Source organism: Chenopodium quinoa, unplaced genomic scaffold (assembly GCF_001683475.1).
Source record: "Chenopodium quinoa cultivar QQ74 unplaced genomic scaffold, ASM168347v1, whole genome shotgun sequence".
Taxonomy (NCBI): Eukaryota; Viridiplantae; Streptophyta; class Magnoliopsida; order Caryophyllales; family Amaranthaceae; genus Chenopodium; species Chenopodium quinoa.
Genome location: NW_018743942.1, coordinates 2,619,895 through 2,632,203, shown reverse-complemented (window position 1 = coordinate 2,632,203; position 12,309 = coordinate 2,619,895). Strand labels below are relative to the sequence as shown.

Below are 12,309 nucleotides of genomic sequence, written 5' to 3'. Positions count from 1 at the left end.
AAAGTTCGTATAAATTGTAAATTGCAGCCCGATTCAATTTTTTCATCGGTTAACATGTTGAAAAATCTACGGTTAAGGTTTTAGGGGTCATTTTAGTCCTTAGAGACCCGAATTGAGCTCGAAATTAGCGAAAAAAATAACGTAAGTGTCTCATATTTACAGTTTCCCACAAATCGATATATTTTTGTTACGCAAAACGAGATACTTACGTTATTTTTTTGCTAATTCCGAGCTCAATATGGTTCCCTAAGACCTTAGCCGAAGATTTTTCAACATGTAAACCGATGAAAAAATTGAATCGGGCTGCAATTTACAATTTATACGAACTTTTGGACTGCAATTTGCAAAATACGAACTTTAAATTGCTGCAATTTGCAAATTTCCCTTAACCATTTAATACCAAGAAGTTATAATAGATGGAACATATTTCTTATCATACCAAGATAGTGGAAAGTGAGGTGGAAAATGATTTCAAATAGAGATACATAAATGAGGTGACTTGTAAAGTTGTAATGGTTGTAAGTTACCCACTATTACGACATTACTCATGCATCCAACTTTTAATAATATTGGCTCTATTTCTTATTATTTACAACAAAGGAATTTTATACGTTATTTTTGTAAGTCTCACAAATGATACTCTTAGGACCAAAAAATCAACCAAAATTGAACCCAAAGCTTTGAGACACATTAGCTTACAAGAAAATTATGTTGAACTTCATGGTAATAGAAATCCATATCAACCTAATGGAATCAGTTTCACTAACATCAAAATTGGCAAATATGGATTGTTGAAAATTATGATGATACAGCAAGTTGGCAAGTCCAAGATTCTTCAGTCAAGATTTGGAGCTTTTGATCTTCTTCTTTGCCGGTGCTTCAGCAATATATGCTTGAGGGGTTGAGATTTGGAGCTTTTGATCATCTTTGCCCATGCTTCAGCGATATATGCTTGAGGGGTCAAGATTTGAAGCTTTTGATCTTCTTTGCAGGTGCTTCAGCGATATATGCTTGAGGATCCACATGGTTGGCAGATGATTTCTGCTTTTTAAATTCTTTTGATTTTTGCTGCAGAATTATGCAACCCCAATTTTAACAAACCAGCCAAGTATAGCAAAGCAATGTTTAAAAAGGATGAAATCGATCTGCTCAATTACCTTCAATGATAGTGCCATGGAACTGACATCACCTTTACTATCTGTTGCACTATTATGCCCTTGCATCACAAGTTCCTGTAATGTAATAGCACATGGTGTCAAATTTCTAGCAAATAACTTTACTGATTTACCACTGAAAAGTTGAACATCTCAAACCTCAGGTGGAATAAATGCAGCTTCTCTTTTTCGTTTGTTTTCAGCTGTCTTCTCGGCCTGCTTCTCCTCCTTCTCTTGCCGCATCTTTGTTGACTTCTTTTCCTCACTCCAGAAGTACTCTCCAGTTTCCAGTTGTTGGTCAATCTACAGGGTATACTTGTTAATATTGCTCACAAGAACAAAAAAGGTGTCCAAACATAACAATTTCAACATCAACCAGAAATGTGTTTCTTAAATCAGCCATCCAACCATATAAGTTTACCACATTATTTACAAGCTAGAAACTCCCACACCAGATAGATAAGATTTACAAGGAGTGTAGTTCTCACCTTACTAGGCTGCTGTGGAGGGGGGAATGGCGTATAAGGTTTCTTCTCCTTACCCTTGCCTTTCTTTTTCTGAACATTCTTCCTGAAGTTCAAGAAGAAAAAAAAATTAGATGACACATATATAATGCTTGTTAAAATATAAACATAAATTTCAATCCAAATAATCATACTTCTTGAACTGTGGCAGAAACCTTTCCCAGTTCTCAGTTGCAAGGGCGGGATCCTTGGCAAGTTCCCTCTTCATCATGAGAATCTGTCAATGAAATTTGGACAGCAGAGTAATTGAGTATATAACTTCAATGACAAGTGTATATTACCAAATTCCAAGAGCAAATGCCTTCATTCAATAATGTTGGCTTCAGTTTTTCAGCAGCCAGCGAGTAATATTACCTCTGTCGTTGACAAACAGAGAAATACCAACAACAAAAAACCTCCTCCCCCCCCCCCTTTTTTTTTTTTCAAAACCCAGATCCTGTTCGAGGCAGAGCTGCTGTAAGCCTACAACACCCAGAAAAAAGAGAAGCAGATGAGTATTGTGTACCTTGATGTGATATATTGGATGCATTTTATTCTGTATGCAGTCTTCTACAATTCTCCGCACTTGTTTCAATCCTTTAAAAGATCCCATGGCTGCAACTGTGTTTCCCTGCATAAATGGCAAGAAGAGCAAAAAGGGATCGACAATTTATAAAAATGGTCTTAAACAAAAAAAAAAAAAAAAAAAAAAAAAAAAAAAAAAAAAAAAAAAAAAAGGCCAGTCCTAATAATCCCAACTTTGCATTAAAATATAATCATATTTTGGGGGTATCTGAACTCAGGTGAACGCAGCCTCACCCTCCTAAAAACAAAGAATTTGGGGCAAGGGCTGCATGAATGTTTCAGTGATGGAATCTCTGGGAAAACAATAGAAAATTATTTTTGATGGTAAATTAACACTTTTACTTTTGGATATACAGCCACACCAAAGTCAGTATTACTTAAAAGAGGACTGGTACAACAAAAAAAAATGTTCCGAAAAGAAAGGATCTCCAAAATTAACAAGATCTTGATGCATACCTGAACAAGGATGTAGCAGCCTGTTAAGATTTCAAGTGCCTGCATACAGTACAAAATTATAAGCCAAGGAACTAAGTGCATGTTCCCAACGATCCACCTACCAACTTCACATCCAAAATCCCTACAAAGCTTTGTCAACCTCAGGGGAGGGTTCCTTTTTATTTAAAAAAAAAAAAAGAAAAGTGTGTGTGTGTTTGGGGGGGGGGGAGGGGGAATGGAATAAAGTTTGAGCTATTCTTTTGGCCATCAGTCAAGCATAGCACAAAACTTCCTACAAGATCCACACAGTTCACTTCTCTCACTTTCTCAAAAGCAGAACTCCATAATAAGATTAATATTACAAACCTTCAAGGTAGAATTATTGGGACCTAGAAGATGTTGTCTCCTTTTGACAAAGCGTGCCTACAATTAGCAAAACAAACCAATCAAGATCCTTCCAAAGAAATGTATCCGTCATACACATAAAGCCACAGACTATCACTTTTGGACAGAGAATCAGACATGAAACGAAATATGCACATAAGGACATGGAATGGTTGTGAGTTACTAGCAATATAACCTGAGCTTAAGCACATGCAAATAAAGACTTCAAGAAGGAACAATTCATGAGATGACCGTAGGGAGAGATTATTTCCTATTTGAACATTTTTGTTTTTCTTGCTCAAAGGAGAAATGTTATTATGTATTAGTGTATGTACAATATAATCCTTTCTTCACCCCCATCCCATCATCTATTCTCTTCCTCTTTCTTTTACATGTTATTCGTCACACAAACAATGTCCGGGTGAAGACGTAACTCTATCCACACATATTTTTTTTTTTAAAAAGTGTACTAAAAGAACTTATTAATGATTTTCGGAACCAGGTGCTCTACAACTGTAGCCAAACAATCCTGGCAGAAAGTACTGCTATCATTTTGCTTCAGGGATGGTTAATTTGTGCGCATGACACATCACTAAAGTTGCTCTTATTAGATGGGGTTCTTTTGCAAGCAGGAGCTCATCTTTATTAAGTGTTCCTTTTGTTAATATGGAGGTAGGGAATTAAGCTGATTTAGAATGGCTTTCAAGAATTCAAGTTAAAACTAGTAACTAAGGCTATTTTCTTTTCAACTGAAATAACATTTTATGGTCTTTATTTTTTAAGGTCCGGTGTCCTGGTCGGTAAATTTGTGGTCCGGTCTGATTTTATCTCTTGGTTTGACTGTCATGTAAGGAACAAAATCTATGTAATTGTGTATGTTCTAAATATCTAATTTTCATAATAATATGAAGTTCTAGAAATTCGGCAATAAGAAAACAAAATTAAGAGTTGGCCATATATTTTCTGGTTTAATATTTTTTTGGACTGATTCTAATAAAAACAACGAATAAGTTCCTAGAAAAGTGAGCAGAATATACCCTCCAGCCTCAATCTTGAAGGTAGTTACAGACAGAAATAAATCACATTTAGTCTTTACAAATCAATACTCAATCTCTAAGAGCTACATCAAAAAAAAAAACTTCACCAAATTCACCTTAAGTATAGTTTTGACTTGGCCAAGACATTATAAGCTGTTAATAACTGTTCCCCGGCAGACAGTGCCTGAGTATGTATTTGAAAAACCTTAAACCAAAATAAGGGAAGGATATCAAGATCAACCAGTTCGGATAAAAAAAAAGGCTGAGCCTCGCAACCTTGAACAAGGTACAAGGAGAGAGCAAAAAAAGGACAAAATGGAGCATGGCTTTTGATGGATACTAATGTGTTTTAGGACTTTCAACATTTAAGGAAACAGTTGAAACACCACAACTCAAACTGTCCTTCCTTTCTCCAATTCAGCAAGTTCTAGTAAAATTGCTGAAACTAGTCCTAAATGAGAGACTTGATTTGCCTAAGAATTTAAAATTTTGTCTAACATACTGAGTCTTCTTCGGTTTCCTGGAAAAGTTTCCGTTCTCACTAACAGTTGAATTAAGTGATTGCACCCATAAGATCAAGAATCGGAAAGCTTAAAAAAGATACTCATGGTATAATCTGCATATCCTAAATTCTTCCAAAATTTTAAAGTAACATTACTTAGAGGTAGAAGCCTGCTATGATATTTAGCCTATCAGTTGTTTGGCTCAGTTATGAGATCCAAGAGTTGGACATGGGAAATTCTGACTTCATAGGGACACAAATGTGTCCAATACAGGATTTAGACTTGAGGGTACGACAATGTGATAAACTAAATCAGGCTACCTGTGCTCATAAGTACTCTAGGCAGTGGCCAGCAGAAAATGAGACAAAAGAAGGAAACACTAGGTGGAGCACAATCTGGGAAACGGGTAGAGGAAGACAAAGAGGTTGGTATTACTTATGAACAATTGTAATATAAAAGAGGTGTGAAGAAATTTGAAAAACATATTGGGAGAGAAGATCAAAAGAGAACCTCTCAACAGTTCCCATCTTTGTAATTAATACCAAGCTTTATGCTTATATCAGTTGAATTTGACCATTTGCCTTAAATTCTCTAGAGCATTACAGGATGTTTGACTACTACTTTCTAAGGAAAGTGGCACCATATACAATGTCAACCTAAGGTTAGTCTTATAAGATTTGAGTTTTCGAGCATAGCTTTCTACCAGGAATTTTCTACTCTTAAACTTTTTGCTTAGGCTATGAAATTCCTAAACCAACTGAAAAGAAACAAGTACTACGTATAACATTTAAGGGACAAATCATAGCTATATCTTCAATGTTGTTTGTCAAATGATTATGAATGATAGAAAAGCAACTAAATTATACATGCATCAAAAGTAAGGAACATAAATTGACAATTTGTAGAAAAAACACTCCACCAATGACAAATATTGCAAAAATAATAAAAACAATTTTCAGCAGAATGAACCACACCTTATTTCTCACAAGATTACCAATCTTGATAATGTCACATTGCATTTCGTCATCGAGTATCTTGATTGCCTGTGAAATCAACACATAAGAAAACCATATCAAAGTGCATCACAAACTACAATTAAAAACAGGAATGGAGGATTCCATACAAATGAGGATGGCTTGATACAGACAAGTGTTGCATAAGCATTTAAACAGAATCTTAATTGTGGGGAGATGATACTAGCAAAATAAGGAGTAAGTACAAACAGAGTTAAAGACATACCTGAGGTGCCGGAACACTTCTTGACAAAAGTTTAATAAGGTCCCTTGATTTCACTATAATGTATGGATCTCTTGTCTTTCTAGTTGTTGAAACAGTCATGGTACCTTCAACCTGAACAAAAAGAAAGAGATAGATAAACAGTTACTCCCTTTGTCACTAAATGTTCCTTCCCACTTATATGGATGGCCCAACTGTTTTTCATATATCTTTTGTGGGTTAAAAAATCCTCTGCATTCATTCCCCCAACCTTATCACATTAATTCCCCTCTATCCCCTAGAACATACTCTTGAAATATTACTTTAACAATAGACATCGATCCTAGAAAAATCTGCAAGAAGAGAGTGCAGATAGATAGAGTTATACAATCATCCAAGTCAAGCTATGCCACTTAATGAGACCATTATCTACGCTCTTAGTCAACTCTCTAGTAATTTCACAATCTAAGAAAGCTCCAAAATATAAATTACTTCCTCCGTTCTATTAATATTGCAACAAAGAGGAAATTACACATCCCAAAGCACATTTTATATGCTAAATATCTATAATTGTGTAAGAGTAAAAATTATAAAAAGTTGATATTGTGAAAATATTTTATGAGACGAATCCAACAAGATCCCACATGCCGATATTTTGCTTAACGTATAAATCATATTATATGGTCAAATAAGAGTGATGAATAGTGCAAAAAGTCCATTGTTGCAATATTAATAGAACGGAGGAAGTATTGGATATTCTTCATTTCTTCACAAGCAGAATCTCTTCATAAGTGATGCTATAGCAATCAATGAGAATCCTAAAAAACAGAGGCATTAGACTTGATCCCATCATGTGTTAGGGCTTACACTTTTCCAAAATCTACCTTGGTCTATATACCCAAGTGAAAACTTCCATTACACTGCCTGAATGGATTACAGGAACCATAACTTCTGTATTCAATAACGTAAATGAGGATAAGTGGAGATTTAGCTGAGGTAAACCTTTCATTAGTATGAACTTGAATATAATAACAAACATGTATTCACAAGACCCCAAGTAAAACAGCACTAGAAGCAAAAGGTAAGCCTCTACAAAACCCCTCTTCTCTTCAGTACACCACCAAGGTGAATGCCAAATAAGCCAACACTACTTTAATTCCCAAAGTGGAGATGGGTGGTTTCTTAGACTCAAATCACCCAACCAGATGATAGCTCCACAACCGGGGAATTTCAGCAGCATAACTTAAAGCGTTATCACTAGGCAATCCTCAATCTTATCAAAGAGCTTATCCAAAAAGGGTTGGTGCAAACTAATATACCACTGAGACTATGAGGAGATAATTCAGGTAATCAACAATAGATTGATTCTCAACAATTCAATGGTAAACATTGTCAATGACATCCTTAATCTTAATAGTGGCATTCCTTCACGCAGCATTGGTTAGCCAACCGTGACAATTCTGTTACCATCACAAGCATGACATCTGACAATCACAACCATCTTTTTTTTTTTTTTTTTTTTTTTGTGTGTGTGTGTGTGGGGTGGGGGAGGACTAATTATAAATCCACCTTATAAACTATTATCAACAGTCAACAACCACATACATAAATCCACCTTAAAAAAGTATTATCAATAGTCAACAACCACTGATATATAGTCAATACTCAATTTTATAGTTTGTCAAAAAATCAAATGTAAGCTTGTCCAATTTTGAAGGTCAAACAGCAAAAACCTACCAAATTAAGCTCACATGAAATACCATGCTCACGCAATGCAGCCTTTACTGTTGGCCAAACATCTTGCAGGTATTTTTCTGAAAGATATAGAAAAGAAAATTCAGCATTGAATAACTAAACACTATAAGTAATACAGAGGGGGGAGGGAGGGAAGAAAGAAAGATGACACCAGCCAGCCAGAAAGATTAATGCACCAAAAATTAAAGTCATCTCGAAATAATTGGTTGTTTATAGTTCATACTAATCTATAACCCTTATATAAAAGTTTATAGTTCCAGCACTGTTCAATTAAACAGTATTTATAAGCTACTATTCAAATGAATAGTGCAATGATGCTATTGCCCCTGCCTTTAGTGAAATGATGGTTTATTTTGCCCCTCCCGGTTTTCTTCTAAACCTTTAATTTTGCTTTTGAAGAATCTCATTCAATCTCTCTCCCCTCACTCTTCTTCTCTCATCTTTTCCACACTGCACTCTTATCTCCTTCTCCATATTTTGGGAGCTAATAAAGCTGGCTGCACAAGCTGTTCTTCAAGAGCAACCAAGAGTTAATCTTTCTTTTTGGCCTTTTCATTGATTATTTTTGCTTACAATTTAATCAATCTGGTGTTCATCTTTGTTTTCGGACATGAGACTTTGTCATTTCTGGTTTTTAATATCTCAGTTTTTTGTATGTATGATTTATTCTATAGAATTTTTAACATCTCAATTTGATTTAAATTATTTTCTACAAGTCTAAAAAATTGATTTTTTTTCTTTTCATTTCTCTGTTTTCCTTCCTCAAATTTCACGCTCAATTCTCGTAATTTAATCTCAACAGTTCAACGCTCCCCCTCTTTTCAATTCATCTTCATCTTCTTCCCATTGAATCAATCGAAACAGGGAAGGAGAGAGATCATTAAACAATGTCAAAATCATTTGAAGTATTCATCAGATCAATTGATCAAGGAACAACAAGCACTCGATTCATCATCTATGATGGATCTGAAATAGCAATTGGATCTCATCAGATTTAATTCACCCAATTTTAATTTTGGTTGAGATGTTATTCTTGTTTTGGATTAATTTAATTATTGTGATTTTGTAGTGTTATGTTGCAATTTTAATTGTGGAATATGTATTATTAATTTTCCTAGTTTGAACTGGCCCAATTAACTTCTTCAAAAAAAAAAAAAAATCTGGCCCAATTAAAGTAAGCTTTATAAATTGACATTTTTTTGGGGGTTGAGCTTAGTGGCTTGTGTATAAGCTGTTGGAATCAAGAAGAAGCCGGGTGTGTTTATGGAAGTCTTTGTGTGTTCTTATTGTAGATTAGTTAGTTAATTTGTTTTGAACTTGGTTTAGCAATTACAAAAATAGCTAATTAAGTGTGTGCGCCTGTGCGGTGTTATGTAAGTAACTGTGTGTTGCTATCGTAATTTAGTTTGGTAGTTTGATGTGATAGTAGTAACTTTTTTCGATCTTAAATTTGTGTGGTGCTATTGTAACTTAGTTAATTTGAATTGGAATTTGTTAGTTTATTTGATCTGAAATTGGTTTAACACCTTTTACAAAAGTTCGGTTTGATGTGAAATTGGCTTAGCAACTTTAAAAATTGTTTGTGAAGGTAATTCAAATTATCTTTATTGGGGAATTTGTCAAATAGTTATGTTGCTTGATTGAATTGACAATTTGTGAGGCTGTTATTAAGGTTTCATTGGTTTTTTGGATCTAAAATTAGGTAACGTATAATTCCAATTCCAATTCCAATTAAATTGAATAAATATGATTAGTAACTTGGTGTAGGCATCACTCTTCATTTTTGGCTCAAAATATCAGCAATTCTTAGACTGTACGTTACTTTTGAATAGACTGTATAGAGTAGGGTATGGGTTATCAGGTAAAGTTGGTGTATATAGATTATTTCATATCTATTCTATTGTTTGATATACATACTGTAATTAAAAAAAAAAAGTTACAAAAAGGCTGTACTTGTACTTTCGCTTACTTGAGTTGTATTGTTTGTAGAGCTGTGACTTAGCCTTACTTTTACCTTATATTTATTGTTTTGGTAGAATATATTATATTACATATATATAATTGAGTAAGCCCAATTAGAGTATAAAACTAATAAAAGTGGGAAGTCTTGACAAATATACGTGCAGAGAGAGAACAAATGGATTGTTAATTTAGTGAGGAATTCATCCTGTTGATGGACTTTTGCGTAAAGTTAGTTGTATGTTGCATTTCTTCATGTTTTTTTGAGGTTTTGGGTAGTTAATTTAGTGTTCTTATTAAATTTACTCTTGAAATTAAAGGTGTTTTCAAGTTGAGTTTGATTTGGAGTAAGGAGCTGCTTTAGTTGATATTCAAGTGGTTGTTTTGTGTTTGTGATGCATAGCTGGTAAGTTCAAGGTTTGCTTTAGATTGTTCTATTACAGACTTACAGCGAGTAGTTCCTGTTGTTATATGCTTTGTGCTAATGAGCTTTGGTTATTGTCTACTTATAGACAAGGTCGATTATTGATATCAGATGTGTGTGCTGTTTATTTTAGGCAAATGATTGTTGATATGAGCTATTATGTCACGTGTATTTAATCACTATGGTAGAGGAATTGGTTAAAAAAAAATCTTATGGCTGATTCCTATCAGAATTTTGAGATACTTCAAGCTTATCAGACCAAGGCTAGATTCGATGCTTTCTCTAAACTAATAATTGACAGCACAAGAAGAAAAAGGATAGTGATGATGAGTTCCAGTGGTGATGAGGGTGAATCAAAGTGCTCAAATCAATTGATAGGGGTATCAAGCTCAATAATTAACTGGCGTTGGACGACCGGAGGACTTTCTTGAGGGGAAGAGGAACCTGAAGAAAATAGGATCAGAAAGCTTTTGAAGAGATGAAGGTAAATCATGAAAGATCAAGAGAATTAGCATACCCTTAGGCTTTCTGTACTTTTTCTCTTGCTCTTTGCTCATTTATTGTTATCCTGTAATTTTTCATTGTTGTTCTATCTACCAAAGCTGTAATTTGAATAGGATAGACTTGCTCAATTATATTAGGGTCATGGGAAGTGATCCTCCAGAGTTTTAGACTTTTAGTCTGTCAACTTTAAATCTTGTAAAATCGTTATAAAAAAAAATTGTAATTTGTTGGTTACAATTTGCCCCTTCTAATATGTCTAATGTTGTTGTTAATGCTATCAACAAATGAATAACAAACTCTAATCGCGACTAATTATTACGAAGTATGTAACAATGTTACTCTGTAATTGAAAAAGATTATTTGAAATTTGCAAAACTGCAGATTAATGAGTCGTGGGATTAAAAACTGTTTTGTCATTCATTCAATATATACACGTGTACCTTTTGAAATATATATTTAGGCACCCAACTAGATAAGAAATTAAGAATTCATCTAACTCAACTGGTTTAAGCCCTACTAGATCTTTCGTAAGAAAACACAAGACCAACTTATTTATGTTATAATGAATTAGATAGCAAATCTTAAAAATAATTTTGCAACAAATATCTCTTATAGTTACTAGAAACATATTGATTAACCTTCAATAAACATGGATAGTTACTAGCAACTCTTTTTTGGTTGTCACTTTACACAGCCTTTTCTCCCCACTTTTATTCAATCAATTATCTTGCTATACCCTACTTTCTTTGCGGACATTTCCTTAAGACAATTCCGGTTAGCTGACCCAAAATCATTTTGGGAGTAAGGAACTTAGGATATGGCTTCTACCATACTTGGTACACCACACTAGCCATATCAGTCATGGTATCTTACAGACACAAATTTGCTGAAACAAAATTACAAAGGGCATACTCCATAAGTTGATGAAAGCATTGAATCAAAATTTTCTCAGTAACTTCAACTTGTGGTATAAATTAACATGAAAATAGGCCTAGATTAAATTTAAAAATTAGCTTAGTAACTCATTCATACAATTGCATGAGAAATAAAATAAATTTCAAACCTCGATATTGGGGGAAAATAGTAGAGAAAGAGCTGACATCGAGCAAGCCGGATTCGTTCCAAGAAGGGTCGAATTTTTCAATTTTCCAATGGTCAATACTGGGGTCATCCCATGGCTTGTCCTTGTCGTGTTTACCCTTGCGCTTGCCCTACGCACAGGGAAAAGAGATTCAACTTTAAATTCAATAATTTTAGGGATATTTGATTCAATAATCTCATAATTTTGGTTATGATGTTTGATAATCTAAGAATTTACGAACCCTAAACTTAAAGCACTGATGATTAAATTAGATTGTGAAATTGATATGACGATAACAACAACAAACAACTTACCTTAGAAGCTGCTTCAATGGGGGATGCAGGATTCATCGGAGAGCTATTCAATGGAGAACGTTGAGTGAGCTTCAATGAAATAACTCAGAGAGAGGTAGGAATGGAGGCCTTTTCCTTTTTTTTAATGGTGAAAAGCCCAAAAAAGAGGAGAGGTAGAGTATATTTGGAGAGGCTGCTCTCCCAGTGTTGATGATACTCTTAGCCTGGTTCTTTTGAGTTATACGCACGGAGGGGGCAAGACAGAGCAAAGCAGATTTCACCACAGCAGCTCTAAAGAAGATAGCCTAGTGCGCAATTACTACGACATTTATTTAGATTTTCAATACAAGTCAACCCATACAAACATTATTAACAATGACATCATTTAAGTTAGGCAAATTTGTTTAAAAAAAACCTTAAATACATCATTTTACGAGAAAAAAAACTCTTAAAAGCTTTATCATAAAAGAAAACCCG

The 12,309-nt window shown here is 34.3% G+C and overlaps 1 protein-coding gene across 1 annotated transcript; it reads right to left on the bottom strand.

Annotated features, from left to right (window-relative positions):
* Positions 1–558: 558 nt before the first annotated feature.
* On the bottom strand, positions 559–12,105 carry LOC110688865 (KRR1 small subunit processome component homolog). The gene is made up of 13 exons (XM_021865625.1): positions 11,854–12,105; positions 11,522–11,669; positions 7,554–7,630; positions 5,841–5,951; positions 5,576–5,644; positions 3,044–3,100; positions 2,699–2,737; positions 2,184–2,288; positions 1,813–1,895; positions 1,643–1,724; positions 1,314–1,457; positions 1,158–1,232; positions 559–1,068 (listed from the first exon to the last, which is right to left on the bottom strand). The coding sequence occupies exons 1-13, from the start codon at positions 11,887–11,889 to the stop codon at positions 961–963; spliced, it is 1,134 nt and encodes a 377-aa protein (XP_021721317.1). The 5' UTR covers positions 11,890–12,105; the 3' UTR covers positions 559–960.
* Between the last annotated feature and the right edge of the window lie 204 nt (positions 12,106–12,309).

Bases quoted from the DNA above. Each gene is read 5' to 3' on its own strand.
- LOC110688865 (XM_021865625.1), bottom strand. From the start codon at position 11,889: ATGAATCCTGCATCCCCCATTGAAGCAGCTTCTAAG. The intron at 2,738-3,043 runs GTTTGTAATATT...TACTGTATGCAG, and splicing joins CCAATAATTCTACCTTGAAG to GCACTTGAAATCTTAACAGG. The intron at 2,289-2,698 runs GTATGCATCAAG...CCATTTATGCAG, and splicing joins GCTGCTACATCCTTGTTCAG to GGAAACACAGTTGCAGCCAT.